This window comes from Cebus imitator, unplaced genomic scaffold (assembly GCF_001604975.1).
Source record: "Cebus imitator isolate Cc_AM_T3 unplaced genomic scaffold, Cebus_imitator-1.0 Scaffold543, whole genome shotgun sequence".
Classification (NCBI taxonomy): Eukaryota; Metazoa; Chordata; class Mammalia; order Primates; family Cebidae; genus Cebus; species Cebus imitator.
Genome location: NW_016107858.1, coordinates 739,278 through 755,935, shown reverse-complemented (window position 1 = coordinate 755,935; position 16,658 = coordinate 739,278). Strand labels below are relative to the sequence as shown.

Genomic DNA, 16,658 nt, shown 5'->3' with positions numbered 1-16,658 from the left:
GGCACGACCTTGGCTCACTGCAACCTCCGCCTCCCGGGTTCAAGCAATTCTCCTGCCTCAGCCTCCCGCGTAGCTGGGACTACAGGCATGTGCCACCACACCCAGCTAATTTTTTTATAGTTTTAGTAGAGACAGGGATTCACCATGTTGGCCAGGATGGTCTCGATCTCTTGACCTCGTGATCTGCCCGCCTCGGCCTCCCAAAGTGCTGGGATTACAGGCGTGAGCCACCGCGCCGGGCCTCTTTTTGTTTTTTTGACACAGAGTCTTGCTCTGTCACCTAGGCTAGAGTGCAGTATCGCAAACATAGGTGACCACAGCCTTGACTTCCCGGCCCAAGTGGTCCTCCCACCTCAGCCTCGTGAGTAGCTGAGACTACAGGCACTTGCCACCCCATCAAGCTAAATTTTAAATGTTTTGAGAGATGCGGTTTTGCCATGTTGCTCAGGCTAGTCTCAAACTCCTGGGCTCAAGTGATCCTCTGACCTCAGCCTCTCAGAGTGCTAGGATTACAGGTGTTAGCCACCTGGCCGAGATGCAATCCAGATGCACAACTGCAGTGCAGAATCCATTAAATCTCCATGGTGCCACAGCCTCTCTGATCTTCAGTTTCCAGGGATTTTTCCCCATTGCTCCATAATGGTATCTTATTCCTAGAACTGAACCCCTGAGGTATTCAGCATTTTGGAACATTTGACCTAGAGAACAACCATTCCTTCAACCTTTCCCCTTCCCGATCTCTTCCATCCTTCTCTCTGCAAGGCTCAGGTAAGCTGTGCCTACCTCTATGCAGCTGGCTTCAGTTACTAACAGCTCCAGGGACTGCTCTCTCATCTCCCAGAAGCCCTGCTGGTTTGACCCCATCAAGTTCTACTTACCCAAGTGTTATACAACCCTCCCCTTAATTACACACTCAATCAGCTCCTCCCAAGCTCAGCAATTTGTGGTCTCTGGGCATCCCCCAGCTGCTTTTCCGGAGGTAGCTCCCAGACTGGGTCTTGGCAAGCCTCTGAAGCACTGCTTGGGTTTTTAAGGCCACGGTGCCCAGAGTTGAAAGCCTTACCGCTATTTCACACTCTATTTCCTTCCAAATTAATTCTCTGATGAATACTGTCCCTCGCAGTGATTCAGCACAGGCCATTTCCTTACATCTTTCCCTTACCTGTGAGACTTCTGATCTCTCTCAAATGCAGATTTTCCTTTGTGAAAGGCTTGCCTCAGAGAAAAATACCCTGCTTTCCCACCAATATAAACAGCTCTATCACCACTGGCCCCAGCCTCCCAGCACACCCCCTTCGCTGGTTTACCTAGCTGTACCTTTGATTTCAAAGCATATACTGGCCTTCTCTAAAAATCTCTGTATGACACAGAGTGACTCAAACTTCTCGGCACACAGTAGGTTGCTGGACTCTAGTTTCCTTAAGCCCAAATACAAGAAGATGCATGTTCAAAATTTGTATTTGAGACCCTAGCACCTTTCACAACCTTTCCTATGGTTATTTTGCTTACATCCCCTCCACCACCCGCCGCAGAGAGTATCGCCATCCTCCCACGTGGATAAACAGAAACTCTGCAATGCTAAAGGAGCTGCCCAAGGTCACAGGGCCCAGGAAAGTGCTAAATCTGGAATCCAAATCCCTGGCTCTTAACTCCAAGGTAGGTGCTTCTTTTACTATCCTTCACGTGACTTAAGCACCCTGCAAACAGCCTAGTCTTCGGCCACCAAGATCTTACCTCCCAGGGGCAAGACATCAAGGTCCAGGCATCCACTGCCCACAGCCCTGAGGAACGTTCCAGAGAAGCCACAAAGAGGCTTTTCTGGCATAGCAGGAGCAATGCCTTATATGTGCATAACACTTTTCATATTAGGAAGTGCTTTCCATACCTAATCTATGTGAGTCCGAGGATAAATCCGTGAGGGAGATGCTATGTTAGAGTCCCATTGCACAAATGAAGATACACAGTTCATCAACAGAAGTTAATGGACTTGCCCAGAGTCACACAGGTAGTAGCTACAGCGCAGGACTTGAACTCAAAGCACATGACTCCAAGGTCAGTGGTCTCTTGAGTTCTCAGACATGGTGACTGTGGGCCACTGCCCCCCTCCTAGTTTCCTCAGGAAAAGGTACATTTGATTTAAAGGCCACATGGAGAGCGAAATCCTGGGAAGACCAGATTCCTACTGGGGAAAGTGTTTTTCAGTTCTCTCCAGCCAGCCTTAGACAGGGGCCAGGTTTCCAGAGGCTGGCAGGGTGGACTGGGAGGAACTGGACTGCAAGGTCCTCTTGGCCACGAGAGGGCAGGGTCTGAAAAGGGCACAGTCATCTCCTCGGGGGATTCCCCACCCAGCAGAAGGGACTCCTTGCTGCCTAACAGCCCCAGGGTGCACGCTCTAGCTCCCAAACTGAAGAATGATCCCCGCTAGACACAGTGGCTCATGCCCGTAATCCCAGCACGTTGGGAGGCTGAGGTGGGTAGATCACGAGGTCAGGAGATCAAGACCATCCTGGCCAACACGGTGAAACCCCGTCCCTAATACAAAAATTAGCTGTGTGCGGTGGTGCGTGCCTGTAGTTTCAGCTACCTGGGAGGCTGAGGCAAGTGAATTGCTTGAACCCGGGAGGAGGAGGTTACAGTGAGCCAAGATCCTGCCACTGCCGACCGCAGCCTGCCCAGCCTCCTCTGCAGGTAAATGGCAGTGCCCTAGAGGATTCCAGCTGAGGAAAAGGGGTGCCAGGTGCCACCGACAAAGACCTGAGTTTCCTACAATGAAAATAAACAGGTTGGCACGCCAGGTCCTGCTGCCGAAAACTAGGGGAGGGTAGGACGGGAACTCTCTCCTCCCTCTTCAGTTGGGCCCTTCAGGATTTCTGTCCCCTTGCTATTGTTTTTAACGATCCACGTGAAACTGTTACAGGGGAATCGGCACGTGGCAATGAAGGGTCTTGTGGAGTGACAGTCCTTCATCCCAGGGCCTGCCAGAGCCAGGAGCTCTGTAAGATGAGCCACGAGACCCTTGGGAAGAGCTATCCGGGAGCCGCAGATGAAGTCAGCCTTCCCTGGCAAGCCCGGCTATGTGGGTGAAGGGGAGTGACCACTCTCCTGCGTCCGGGGAAGCCTTTTACTTTGCCATACACGGGTGAGAGCCTCCTGTGGGGAGTTAAGGCAGGGAGAGGGTGGGAGTTTGGGAAGAGCTTTTCACACCGTACTTTCTATCCTCAGGACAAGTCATCAGGTAGATAAACATTAACTTCCCTGCTTTACAGTTGGGAAAATCTAAGAGAAATTAAGTGGCAGGCCCACAGTCACACAACTGGTGAGCGCGGGAACCAGGGTTCTTTCCGTACAAATCTGCACACACAGGAACAGTGCCCCGGGAAGGGCCAGGGGAGAGGGGGCGCTGCCTGCAGGGGGGCATCCCCAAAGGCTCCCTTCCTCCTGGGAAACCTGCTGCAGTCAAGAATCTCGTGGGAAGTGCGATGAAAGAGAAAAGGGAAAAGAACATTTGAAGGCACTTACACGTTTCCTCAATTAATTCTCACAACAACCCTAATTAGTACGTACCATTATGCCCATTTTTACATAAGAGGAAAAACAGGCTCAGAAACACCTGTCCAAGGGTTGCAAAGAAATAAAAAACGCTGTCAAAATTTGAACCCAGTGAAAGCCTTAGTTTTCCTTTTACTCCATGCTTCCCCCTAGTGGTGAGTGGAGGGAAAGTGCACAGAAGCCAGCAGGGTGCTGACAGAAAAGTTCAGTCTTACAGTTTTGAACTCATTTATTCATTCAGTAAATCTTTGCTGAGGTTCACTTGGTAGTCTCTGTACTTGGTTCTAGAAATACAGTAAAAGACAAGACAAACAACCTTCTATTGAAGGATAAAAAGGACAAACAGAAACACGGAAGGCCTAGAGATAATCAGGGATTAAACGGGAAAAGGGAATGTGTGTCAGGGTCAGGCGACGGGAAAATGTGCGCCAAGGTAAAGAGGGCAGAGAAGTGGGACTTTTTAAAAAACATACTATGTGTCTGGCGAGGGAGGCATGTGAAGGGTGAAGCTGGAGAGGTAGGCAGGGGCCAGGTGGGGTGATGGAAAGCACGTGCGAATGTGGCCCCTTAGGAAGCCACCGTGGTACCTAGGAGGGTGGCCATGGGCCCCGAAGAGAAGTGACAGAGGGGATGTGTCATTCACATGTCCAAATGCCTGAGCGCTAGCATGCACTAGGCACTCTTCCTGGTGCTGAGAACACATCAGTGAACAAGAAGAAACCTGCCTTCATGGAGCTTCCATTTTAGTCACAGAAATAAGCATGTAGATATACAAATATGTAATATCCAGCTCTGATAAATATCGCGGGGGTGGGGGTTGGAAAAAAACAGAACGAAGTGTATTCATTTGCTAGGGCCTGCTGTAACAAAGTATCACAGACTCCTGGCTTCAATAATGGAAATGTATTTCCTCACAGTGCTACAGGCTGCAAGTCCCAGGTCACGTGTCAGCAGGGCGGGTTTCTTCTGAGGCCTCTCTCCTTGGCATGTAGACGGTCATCTTCCCTCTTGTGTCTGTGTCCTCATTTCCTCTTCTTATAAGGATTCCAGTCATACTGGATTAGGGCCCACCCATATCACCTTAACTCTTGACCTTCACTACCTCTTAAAAGGCCCTATCTCCAAATACAGTCACATCTGAGGTGCATTCAGTCCTTAACATCATTGGTAGGTTCCTGGAAACTGTAACTTTAAGTAAAACAACATATTAGAAAACCAATTTTTTTCTCAATGTTACAGGGCAACAACGTTGAACAAAACACAGTGTTATTAAAAGACCTGGATCTGTCCTTCCACTGAACGTTGACGTTTCCAAGAGCCTACTGACAGCGCTGAGTGAGGGCTTACTGTACTAGGGGTTAGGACCAATGTTGGGGGGACACAATTCAGCCCCTAAGAGAAGGTGACAGAGTGTGCCTAAGGCAGGAGGTGAAACGAGGGCGTCTCTAAGGTGACGGTGAGCTGAGATCTGGATGAAGGGCGGGAGCTAGCCACGCAAGCGCCCAGGAGAGCATTCCAGGCAGAGCAACTGCGCTCACCGTGAGGTGCGGACGTGGCTCAGGGCTACTTGGCATACTCCATCTTCATGGATAGTAAGGAGGGGAGGGGATGATGGGAAAAACGGAGATGTTCGTCAAAAGGTACACAGTTTCAGTTAGACAGGAGAAGTAAGTTTCTGTGATCTAGTGCACAGCACGGTGACCACAGTTCATAACAGTATACTGTTGTCTTAGTCCATTTTGTGTTGCGATAACAGAATACCACAGATGGGGTAATTTATAACGAACAGAATTCCTTCTCTCACAGTTCTGGACTGAGAAGCCCAAGATCAAGGCACCAGCAGGTTAGGGCCTGGTCTCTCTGCTTCCAAGATGGTGCCTATTGCTGCATCCTCCAGAGAGTAGAAACACTTTGTCATCATACGGCAGAAAAGCAAAAGAGAAGGAACCCATTCCTGCAAGCCCTTTTTATAATGGCATTAATCCGTTAAATATCTCCATTAGGCTCCACCTCCCAGTAACATTGTACAAGACACTAAGTGTCAACATAAAATTTGGAGAAGACAGATGCGTTCAAACTACAGTGGCTGTATACCTGAAAACTACTAAAGAGTAATCTTCAACATTCTCACCACAAGAAAGTGATAAGTAGATGAAGTGATAGCTATTTGAATTAGCTTGATTTGATCATTCTTTCACGCATACATATATCAAAACATCAACACTGTATTCCATAAATATATACAATTATTACCTGTCAACTACAAAGAAAATAAAAAGTTTCTATTACAAGCAAAGAGGAAGAATGTAAGCTGGCTAGTATGGCTGGGATGCGGTGAGATGTCACAGGACCTTAAGGGCATTATGACTGACCTCTAGTTTGAGATGGGAAACCAATGGGGAATTTTGAGTGGAAGAGTGGCATGATCTGACTTTGTTCTAAAAGCAACACTATGTTGAGAATAGAGGGGCAGAGACGGGAAGGGCAGAAACAGGAAGACTAGCTACAAGGCCTTCACAATAATCCAGGTGAAAGAAGACAGTAGCAATGGAACTCTTGGGATGTGGTCAATTTTGGATATAGTCTGAAAAGAGCTACAACAGGAGTTACTCATGTATAGAGGTAGAATATGAGAAAAAGAAAGGAGTCTAGGGCAAAGCGACAGGGTGAACGGTGGTGCCATTTACCTCGATGGGAAAGCCAGTGGAAGGAGTAGGTTTGAACAGGCACAGAAATTGCACGCCATTGCTCAAGTGCAATGGCATGATTGCAACCTCTGCCTCCCAAGTTCAAGCAATTCTCCTGCCTCAGCCTCCCAAGTAGCTGGGATTGCAGGGCCTGCCAACATGCTCAGCTAGTTTTTGTATTTTTAGTAGAGACAGGGTTTTGCCATGTTGGCCAGGCTGGTCTCGAACTCCTGGCCTCAGGTGATCTGCCTGCCTCAGCCTCCCAAAGTGTTGGGATTACAGGCGTGAGCCACCGCGCCTGGCCTAAAATTGGAAATTCTTGAGATCGCCTTGGGTGAGCGTAGGGGGAAAGGTGGAAAAAAGGTCCAAGGAGTAAGCCCTGGGACACTCCAACACTTACAGATTAGAAAAAAGTAGATTCAACAGAAACGAAGTTGAGAAACTGGAGGAAAACCAAGAGAGTATTTGTCCTAGAAGCCAAATGAAGGAAATAGTCCAGGAATACTGATGAGACGCTTAGTAAGAAGAATAAAAACTGGCTATTGGATTTACCACACAGAGGCCATTGATAATTTTGACAAGAGCCATTTCCATGGAGTGGTGGGGGTGAATACCTAATTGCAGTTGGTTCATGAGAGAACTTGAAGGGAAGAATCAGAGGTGGCAACTCTTTTGAGGAGTTCTGCTATAAAGAGAAGGAAAAGAGCACAGCAGTTCAAAGGTGCAGAGAAAAAAAATTGAAGACAGGAGACTCTACAGCATATTTGCATGCTAATGGAGTAACTGGTCAAGAGAAAAAAATCGACAATCCAGAAAAAAGATAACAGTAGGAGTCCATGCAAAGCCAGGGGTTGGGCTTGGATGGCGTAGTGTTGGTTCATTCTTAGTAAGAGGAAGGAAGGAAGTCCCATAAAAGTACCAATGCAACTGAGCTAGCAGATTTAGTGGTTGGGGTTGGGGGAAGATATGGAAGTTTTCTTCTGATCTCTTTTAGTTTCTTAGTAAAATAAGAAATACAGCAACCAGCAGACTGAGGATGGGAAGGGATACTGAAGATTGAGGATAAAGATATGTGGACAGACTGAAGAAATAAACAGGTAGTATTGATAAAACTTAACTGATTAGACATAGGAAAATGTAAGACAAAAAACAAAGAGATTCCTCATGTGGCAACTGAGTGGATAGTGGAGTGTGTGGGAAAAGCAGGTCCAGGAGGAAAGGGGTTTGATTCTGACATGGAACGTCTTGTGCCAGTGAAATCCAAGTGGATAAAAGTGTCTGAAGCTCAGAAGAGAAACTGAGCTTGAGATATCTCAGCTCCCTGATCTGAAGTTGTCAATATTTTTATTTATTTATCTATTGCATTTTAGGTTTTGGGGTACATATGAAGAACACGCAAGATTGTTGCATAGGTACACATGTGGCAGTGTGATTTGCTGCCTTCCTCCCCATCACCTATATCTGGCATTTCTCCCCATGCTATCTCTCCCCAACTCCCCACCCCCCACTTTCCCTCCCCTATTTCCCCCCAACAGACCCCAGTGCGTAGTGCCCCTTTCCCTGTGTCCATGTGTTCTCATTGTTCAACATCCACCTATGAGTGAGAACATGCGGTGTTTGATTTTCTGCTCTTGTGTCAGTTTGCTGAGAATGATGGTTTCCAGGTTCATCCATGTCCCTACAAAGGATACGAATTCATCGTTTTTGATGGCTGCATAATATTCCATGGTGTATATGTGCCACATTTTCCCTGTCCAGTCTATCATTGATGGGCATTTGGGTTGGTTCCAGGTCTTTGCTATTGTAAACTGTGCTGCAATGAACATTCGTGTGCACGTGTCCTTATAGTAGAACGATTTGTAATCCTTTGGATATATACCCAGTAATGGGATTGCTGGGTCAAATGGAATTTCTATTTCTAGGTCCTTGAGGAATCGCCACACTGTCTTCCACAATGGTTGAACTAATTTACACTCACCAACAGTGTAAAAGTGTCCCTATTTCTCCACATCCTCTCCAGCATCTGTTGTCTCTAGATTTTTTAATGATTGCCATTCTAACTGGCGTGAGATGGTATCTCAATGTAGTTTTGATTTGCATTTCTCTACTGACCAGTGATGATGAGCATGTTTTCATGTTTGTTAGCCTCATGTATGTCTTCGTTTGCAAAGTGTCTGTTCATATCCTTCGCCCACTTTTGAGTGGGCTTGTTTTTTTCTTGTAAATCTGTTTTAGTTCTTTGTAAATTCTGGATATCAGCCCTTTGTCAGATGGGTAAACTGCAAAAATTTATTCCCATTCTGTTGGTTGCTGATTCACTCTAATGACTGTTTCTTTCGCAGTGCAGAAGCTGTGGAGTTTGATTAGGTCCCATTTGTCTATTTTGGCTTTTGTTGCCAATGCTTTTGGTGTTTTGGTCATGAAGTCCTTGCCTACACCTATGTCCTGAATGGTTTTGCCTAGATTTTCTTCTAGGGTTTTTATGGTGTTAGGTCTTATGTTTAAGTCTTCAATCCATCTGGAGTTAATTTTAGTGTAAGGTGTCAGGAAGGGGTCCAGTTTCTGCTTTCTGCGCATGGCTAGCCAGTTTTCCCAACACCATTTATTAAACAGGGAATCCTTTCCCCATTGCTTGTTTCTGTCTGGTTTGTCAAAGATCGGATGGTTGTAGATATGTTGTGTTGCCTCCTGAAGTTGTCAATATTAAGGTAGGAGGAAGTGGAGAGGCCTTTGTGGTTTCTGTTTTCTCTGAGAGGTAAAGGGACTGGTGGTTTAAAATCAGAGAAGGGTTGAAATAGATTCTGGGGGAGAATGGGAACACTGACAAGGAGAGGAGGATCATCAGGTGCTCTCAGGGGGCACAGCTAAGGTGGAGCTCTTATGTTGAGTGGTTCCAGTCTCACCACTGCAGAGTCCTGGGGCCCACAGTGCCATAGGACCTTGAGGGCATTATGACTGGCCCTTAGTTTGAGATGGGAACTACAACCACCCGGGCCCAGTGTCCTTCCTGCTTCTCCCTGCTGGGCCTCCCCACCCAGGGTTCCCTCTCACCACCCAGCCACATTCCCTGGCCTTGAAGCCTGTCCTTTCCCTACACACATCACGCTTTCCTCCTTGCTTTCCTGGTGAACTCCTACCCACCTTCCTCTACTCAGATCAGGGCAGGACTTTCTCAGACGCCTTCCTTCACTGTTCCCCACATCCCCTGCCCTGTGAGCCACAGGTTTCTTCTCTGTATCCGAAAAGCCCCTCGAATACCTATTACAGCATCAAGCATACTGCACTGTATCACTGATTTACTTAGCTGCCTCTCTCACTGGACTGCAACAACTTGAGGGCAGAATGTTTTCACCTTTATGATGACCACAACTTAGGTAGCTCAATACATCTGAAACTGATTTAGGAGAAAAGAACTAAAGTCCAAAACCAACACAGTTCTACAGGGTCATGATGTCCCCAGCCCGTGCCACACACAGGTTGGCTTCTAACCTTAGAAACCAAATCACGAAATAGAGAAATAACTTTTGGTCTCAATATTATAAACCCTTTCCTTTCAGGAAGAAACCTTAATATACCCACAGAAAGGAAATATACTTACCTTATATTAAAGTGCATTACCCCTTGCTCCCTCCTCTTCCCGAACACACAAAGCAGGAGGCATTGTATAAAGGCGCTTTATTTTAAAATCAGCACATCCTGCTAGTATAAATCAGTTACTCTCCATTTCCAACTTCCATCACCTGAGCTTGAGAGCAGAGTTCGTGGTATTTTTCTGGGCTTAAGGTATAAACTGACATGGCGTTCAAGAACATGTCCAGCGGGCAGAGCCCATCAGGGCAACCTCTTGGCACCTGCTCCTGCGGAAGAGACATGACTCAGCAGCTCCGCTGAGGAGCCTGTCCTATTTCCAGCTGAGCCCAAAGTCCTGAGAGGCTCTCACCCACGTGGTAGACGTGTGCACACATATTATACAGACAGGAAGGCCCCACTACCTGGTCAGCTTCCAGAATAAAAGCACTATGCCTTGCTTATAAAAGCCACTCAAAAAATTGACTGGGAAGAGACAATCAAGTTATATCCCTGAGCTGGGAGAACCAATAGGCTCATCCCTGGTGCATGTGCTGCCCTCTGCCCTGGACACCAGCCCTGATGAAGCGGCCAACACCACAGGTGCCAAAAGCACACATCACCTCCCAGAGACACCATCAACAATTTCCAAAACAGGCCTCACAGCCAGGAGGCGACATCCTGACAGGGACACTCAGGAGAAGAGGAGGGGGACCCTTCTCCTTGAAGGAGTCTGTAACAGAACCGGGATAAGGCCCAAGCCCCATCCTGCCACCACCTGTCAGGTTCTGCCTGACCCCTGGGCCACAGCCACGAGTCACCCTATAGGATTCGGAGAGCTGACTGTGCCAAGGGAGACTCCACTGGGCCTGAGGAGGGAGACCTGGTGCTAACTCAGGTGGGTGGGTTTTGGGGGAGGGGCCTCACCCCACCCAATCCCGCCTCAGGGGTCTTACCTTCCCATGGTAATAGAGCTGCACAAACCACTCCTTAGACTCCAGGTGCTGGTACAGTTCCATAGTCAAGTCAACAGCAAACGGTGGCCATTTGTGGTCAAAAATCCCCAGGGTGACTAAGAGCGGTATGAGGGTCACATCATGAGCTGCGTAGAGGTACAGCTTTCTGCAAGAGGAAACAGCTCTCCATAATTCTCTACCTCAGGACTCTGAAGGTCAGGATGCAGCCCGCCTCCTTTAAGTAAGACATGCTTGCTTCAGAAACCAGGTGACATCTAGAAATCAGCTGAGCCTGACTCAGCAAACTCCTTTGTAGTAGATCGTGGGAAGAACCCCTGTTCTCGCTCCCCGTGTCTTCATGAGGAGGGTCCCCACCAGAGAAACTCTCCTGGCCTCCTCCTTGCACCCCACCCACTCCTCCCTGATGAATTTCAAAGACAAGACTGTGCATGTGTGGCTTAGGCCCTACCTCTCTCCTCTCTGTGGGTCCTGCCAGCCTACAGGAGTGCTCTTCCTACTTTCAGCCATGGATGAGTTTAGTAGGGCAAGGTCTGCTCCTTCTTGGGGACACCTGAAGTTTTGGGGAATTAAGTTTATTTCAAAAGAATATTCATAAGCCCATTTGGCCCGCAACACATTCTCCAAATGGCTTACATCCGTAATAAGAGTGCCATGTAATCTACATCTGCCTGACACCAGTAGCCATCTCTTAGGAAAGATCAAGGATTTTATTTATGGACCCCCAACCTAGAAGACTAGCACTGGATGCTGTGGTATTCTAAAGATCCAAGGTGGAGGGTGGCAAGGCGGCAAAAGCCAGCAAGAACGTGCTGTCAATGCAGGTACTGCGGAGGACAGGAAACAGCGTTCTCAAGATCTGCTATGATAAACCTGGGCCCGAAGTTCCTGCTTCAACTCACTGTCCCTACGCCTCTTACACCATCATGAGCTTCTAGCGATGTGTAATCCCACAACAGCGTTTCTCCAAAATTCAGCTGAATATCAATCATCTGAGGATCTTGTTAAATTGCAGATACTGATTCAGTAGATCAGTCTGGAGCCTGAGAATCAAGACATGTTCTTGGACAACGGTGAGGCTGTTTTTCTGCAGACCACACTTAGCAAGTGCCTAGGACACATAATATTCCACAGCCATAGTCCCAACCTCGGATTCAAGGCTACAGAGTGGCAATGGAGGCTCATGAGCCACTTTCAACATCAACATCATCATCATCATTATTAGAGACAGGGTCTTGCTCTGTCGCCAGGCTGGAGTGCAGTGGTGCAATCTCAGCTCACTGCAACCTCTGCCTCCTGGGTTCAAGCAATTCCCATGCCTCAGCCTCCCAAACAGCTGGGACTACAGGCGTACACCACCACGCACAACTAATTTTTTGTATTTTAGTAGAGACAGGGTTTCACCATGTTGGCCAGGATGGTCCCAAACTCCTGACCTTGTAATCAACCCACCTCGGCCTCCCAAAGCACACTTCCAACATTTTTAAATGCCTTATGGATATCATACCTTCTTTACATTCAATGAAAATGGTTCAAACTACACAATCCATTAAGCAATTATCTTTGTTTTGGACTATTATCTTATCAAATCAGTGTGACATCATAATTGCCTACTGTTTGACATACGTTCAGTTAATTAAAAACGAAGAGAGAAAGCAAAAATAAATTTGAGGTTCTTTTCAATAAAATAAAATTTTCAAAACATGATAGAAGGGGTACAGCAGGAAGAAAGGTCAAAAGGTTGTGAACCTCTTTGAGACTGGGGGCCCTGTTAAACATCTCCCTTCCGTCACTGACAACCTGAATCTTGCCTCACCAAGATGTGGGCTCCCTGCCTGCAGCCAGAAGTCCCCACAGCCCTCAGGCACACAAAGCAGAGCTGCTGTGCCGGGTACCTGATCTTGTCAGGCGCAGTGGTAGGGTCCACGGCTCTTAGCAGGTTGCTCTCCAGGATGTGGAGGAATGGGCCTACTGCCATCTGAAGACTTTCCCTGTGAAAAGTGAACAACATTTAAGTGCCTAGAGGGCACTCAGCTGATTCTGCCCCCAGAACCTTGTAAGTTCAATCAGACAGAGCTGAGAAAAAGGCAAGTAATGCATAAGGGCTAGCAAGGGGCCAGAAGGAGCGAAACGGCACTGCGTCCAGTCGGGGGTCCTCTGTGGACAAAGGCTTCCAGCAACACAAGCACCAGCACGCAGACCTGTTGTGAACAACTGAGATGGGAGGGGCTGGGGAGCCGGGGAGGGGTGACCCGGATAAACCAACTAGGCCTTGAGGAATGAAAGAAAGCCGACACGCTGGGAAGGAGAGGGGATAATAATTTCCAGGAATTCCAGGAGGCCCTTAGAAAAATAATCAGAAGGAACAAGAACATTCTAAATGTTGTTTCCTCTGTGCCAGCCTTCCTTCTTTTGGAGTTTAGACCATAAGGACATTTCTTATTTACATCTGATTTATTTAACAGAAGACGCTCAGCGGCTATGCTCCCCGGCTTGGCTGTGTGGTTCCACCACTTTCATTCTCAGGCCTGTCACATCACGGCCACAGGTGACTACCGCAGGTTAAAGCACATTCACTCACAGGAGTGAACAAAGCCCACTTACTATAGAAGAAAGAAATGTTTCTCATCTATCTACTCATCAGAACAGCTGATCAGCTTCCACTGAGCCTTCAGGGGCCTGTCTTCTCTTTGTTTTTGTGCTTCTTACTTTTTTATCAAAGAGAAAAAAAGATCCCTCCCAGAATTCCCAGAAGCCAGTCACTGACCAATGAAAACAAGGTTGCCATGATTGGCTTAGACAAATCCTTACTGGTGGTGATTGGGTAAACGGTCGTCTTTATAAGTCAAGGTATGTTGCAGCAACAGATGAAGAGCAGGCGACCGACACTATGCAACATAGACTTTTCAGAAGAACATGCACAGGCAAAAAGCTGGATGGCATTGTGAGGTTGCAGCCATTTGTCCCTGAAGATATGTTAGTTTTACAAAACCAGGGCTAATTGGAATGAAAAAGACAATAGACAAGGTCCTGTTTAAAATGATTTACAACAGAATAAAGCAAACTACACCACAGGCCAACTCTGACCAATTTTGGTAAATAAATTTTATTGGCACACAGCTGTGTCTATTTGTTTGCACACTGTCTCTGGTTGCTTCATGTCATAAGGGCAGAGATGAGTCGTTGTAACAGAAACTGGATGATCTACACAGCTTAAAATATTTACTGAGAGAGAGAGAGAGAGAGAGTGAGTGTGTGTGTGTGTGTGTGTGTGTTGTTGATAAAGAAGAGAGCAGCAAGTAATAATTTAGGTATGGTGGAGCCCCTTTGCAAACAGAAAAGGGAGCTGGCAAGTCCCAGGGAGTGGCAGGAAGCTACGTAGCTTGGCAGGAACCTTCTGGATGCCCCAGCCTTGCACGCAAGTGGACACACTGACTCTGAGTAGAAGGAATGCAGTCAGGGGCTCTTATCCTTAGGCAACCAGCCATGCAGATTCTTGAACTGTTAGATGCCTTCCCCCCACTCATCTTTCCCAGGACGACTTGCTTCCTCCCCCTCCTCTATCAAGTCACGTATTTTTAGTGCAAGCTGAATGCATTCAATCGATCAGAAAAAAAAAGGTGTCTTCCGAAATTTGATGAGAGAAAAACTTTCCATTCTGGCAGTCAGGAAACAGACCTTCTAGAAAAAGAACCCTACTAAGTGCTAATAATATAGCAAAAACACAGAACAGGCAGTCAGTGGATCTGGGTTCAAGCTCTGGCTCTGCCACTCGCTAGCTGGGTAGGCAGTATCTCCCAGCCTCAGTTTCTTTATCTACAAAGCCAGGGGGAAAGGTATCTCATTCTCACAGTGAGAATGTGAAAATCATTTGTAAATTGTAACATGATGAATAAAGAGAGAAATAAATATTCTTTCCTCGGCCCCCCCCACGCAAATCCTTTAAACCTTAAAGCAAAAGGAAAAGGCAAGTGATAAAGTCAGGAGGGGGGTGGCTCCTGGTTCTGCATAACAGGAAACAGAAGCACTAGGTCACCAGTCCCAGCTGCAGAAGGGCGAGGACCTGGGGCCTACTGGCAGGCGGAGAGAGTGAGGTTCAGCCTCTCCTTACACACAGAGACATCAGCTGCCAGGTGGGAGTGGGCCTGATGAACTCCTCTGCCCCGTACACTTGGGTATCTGACCAAGCCTGACTTCACGCCAGCCATGAGGGGCCCCTCACCTGTCTTCCGTCTGCAGTACGTACAACGATGTGTCCACAGCTCTCTGTTCAATTATCCGTGCAAATCTCTTCAGCATAGGGCAGCTTGGGAGGCTGTGTGCCTGAAAGGGCCACAGGTAGTTTCAGAAAAAAATGCTTCTCAGCTACTGATTGTAGCAGCTGATCAACTTCCATGGAACCTGCAGGAGCCCGTCTTCTCCTAGCTCAAGAAGCTGTCTCTAAAGCTCTTCCAAAGCTATTACTAGATATCTGATGGCTAGGGAAAAAAAGGGGGTGTCTTCCCTTTCTGATGGCTCCCCATCCACTCCAAAATGAAAAGCATTTATAATTTTTTTTTTTTTTTGAGACAGAGTCTCACTCTGTTGCCCAGGCTAGAATGCAGTGGTGCGATCATGACTCACTATAACCTCCACCTCCCAGGTTCAAGTGATTCTTCTGCCTCAGTCTCCCAAGTAGCTGGGACTACAGGTGCGCACCACCACACCCGGCTAATTTTTGTGTTTTTAGTAGAGATGGGTTTCACCATATTGGCAAGGCTGGTCTTGAACTGACAAGCGTGCTCTGCCTGCCTCAGTCTCCCAAAGTGCTGAGATTACAGGCATGAGCCACTGCACCTGGGCTGTATTCTTTAACTTAAAAAAAAGACGAATACAATACAAAGCAAGAAATTCATAAATTCCTACTTGACCTTCATTTTCCCCAAAATGACTTACAAATATATGACACAAACTCTTGCCTTCTAGCCTTAAACCTGTTTTACACGTAAGAGCAAGGTGCATTTCTGCCTTCAGGGTACACTGTCATTNATATGCCATACAAATATATGACACAAACTCTTGCCTTCTAGCCTTAAACCTGTTTTACACGTAAGAGCAAGGTGCATTTCTGCCTTCAGGGTACACTGTCATTTTATTTTCACAAGAGAAAGAGGAAAGAGCCTATACATCTTTGGGTGTCCAACTTTTGTATCTAGAGAAACATTTCCCATTGTTAGTCTTCTTTATGTATTTATTACAGAAAAAGATTACATGGCCAAGTAAGCTTGAGGAAAACAGACTTAAAGATCAAGCAGTTTTCTTTATTAAGGGCATCTCAGATTTTTTAAATATGCTGATGTACATATAGGACTCTCAAGAAGTGATACAATAAATAGGGATTCCAAAATTCCTAGACCCTATCCATCCCCCCACCCATTACCCCGCCTACCCAAACACACTCCTGCATATCCGGCGTCTGGGGAACACGCCTCAAGAAGTTCTGCTTGAGAGAGTTCAGCGTCTGTGTTCCCAACTGGGTAGGGAGCCTTCCTCCACTGCTCCCTATCCCTCGGTCCCCACATCCATTCTCTCTACAGGTCCTATTACAGTTGCCTCCAAACCAGGCCTCTGCCCACTTCTCTCCACCCAGTTCTAAGTCAGGAGTCAGCCCACCAAGGGACATATGATCGCAGGATCCCCAACCCCAGGTCTCACCTGTTCAGCAGCCACATTGTCCAAGAGGATGAGGAAGTCTACTTCATCACTACTGTCAACGCCTATCCCTTCCTTCACCTTTTTCAAATCCTCTGAGATTCCTGGCTGTAAAGAGGCAGCCTGCCTCCGGCCTCTGACAAAAAATAAAAAGTAATGCCTTATATTCTATAGCGATGAACAGTTTACA

General features: G+C 47.1%; 1 protein-coding gene across 4 annotated transcripts in view; it reads right to left on the bottom strand.

Annotated features, from left to right (window-relative positions):
* The window catches only part of ACP6 (acid phosphatase 6, lysophosphatidic), a 42,649-nt gene that overhangs the window by 9,181 nt on the left and 16,810 nt on the right, over positions 1 to 16,658 (bottom strand). The window contains exons 6-11 of one of the 4 annotated variants that reach the window (XM_037733692.1): positions 16,472 to 16,604; positions 15,000 to 15,100; positions 12,673 to 12,768; positions 11,229 to 11,330; positions 10,760 to 10,925; positions 3,757 to 4,965 (exon numbers count right to left, since the gene is read on the bottom strand). In XM_037733692.1, coding sequence (XP_037589620.1) covers positions 4,942 to 4,965; positions 10,760 to 10,925; positions 11,229 to 11,330; positions 12,673 to 12,768; positions 15,000 to 15,100; positions 16,472 to 16,604 — 622 coding nt within the window. In that variant the 3' untranslated portion in view covers positions 3,757 to 4,941. Of the gene's footprint in view, positions 1 to 3,756; positions 4,966 to 9,892; positions 10,094 to 10,759; positions 10,926 to 11,228; positions 11,331 to 12,672; positions 12,769 to 14,999; positions 15,101 to 16,471; positions 16,605 to 16,658 lie in introns of those variants that run through there. The other 3 variants (XM_017515214.2, XM_017515215.2, XM_017515216.2) reach the window with 3 other exon arrangements.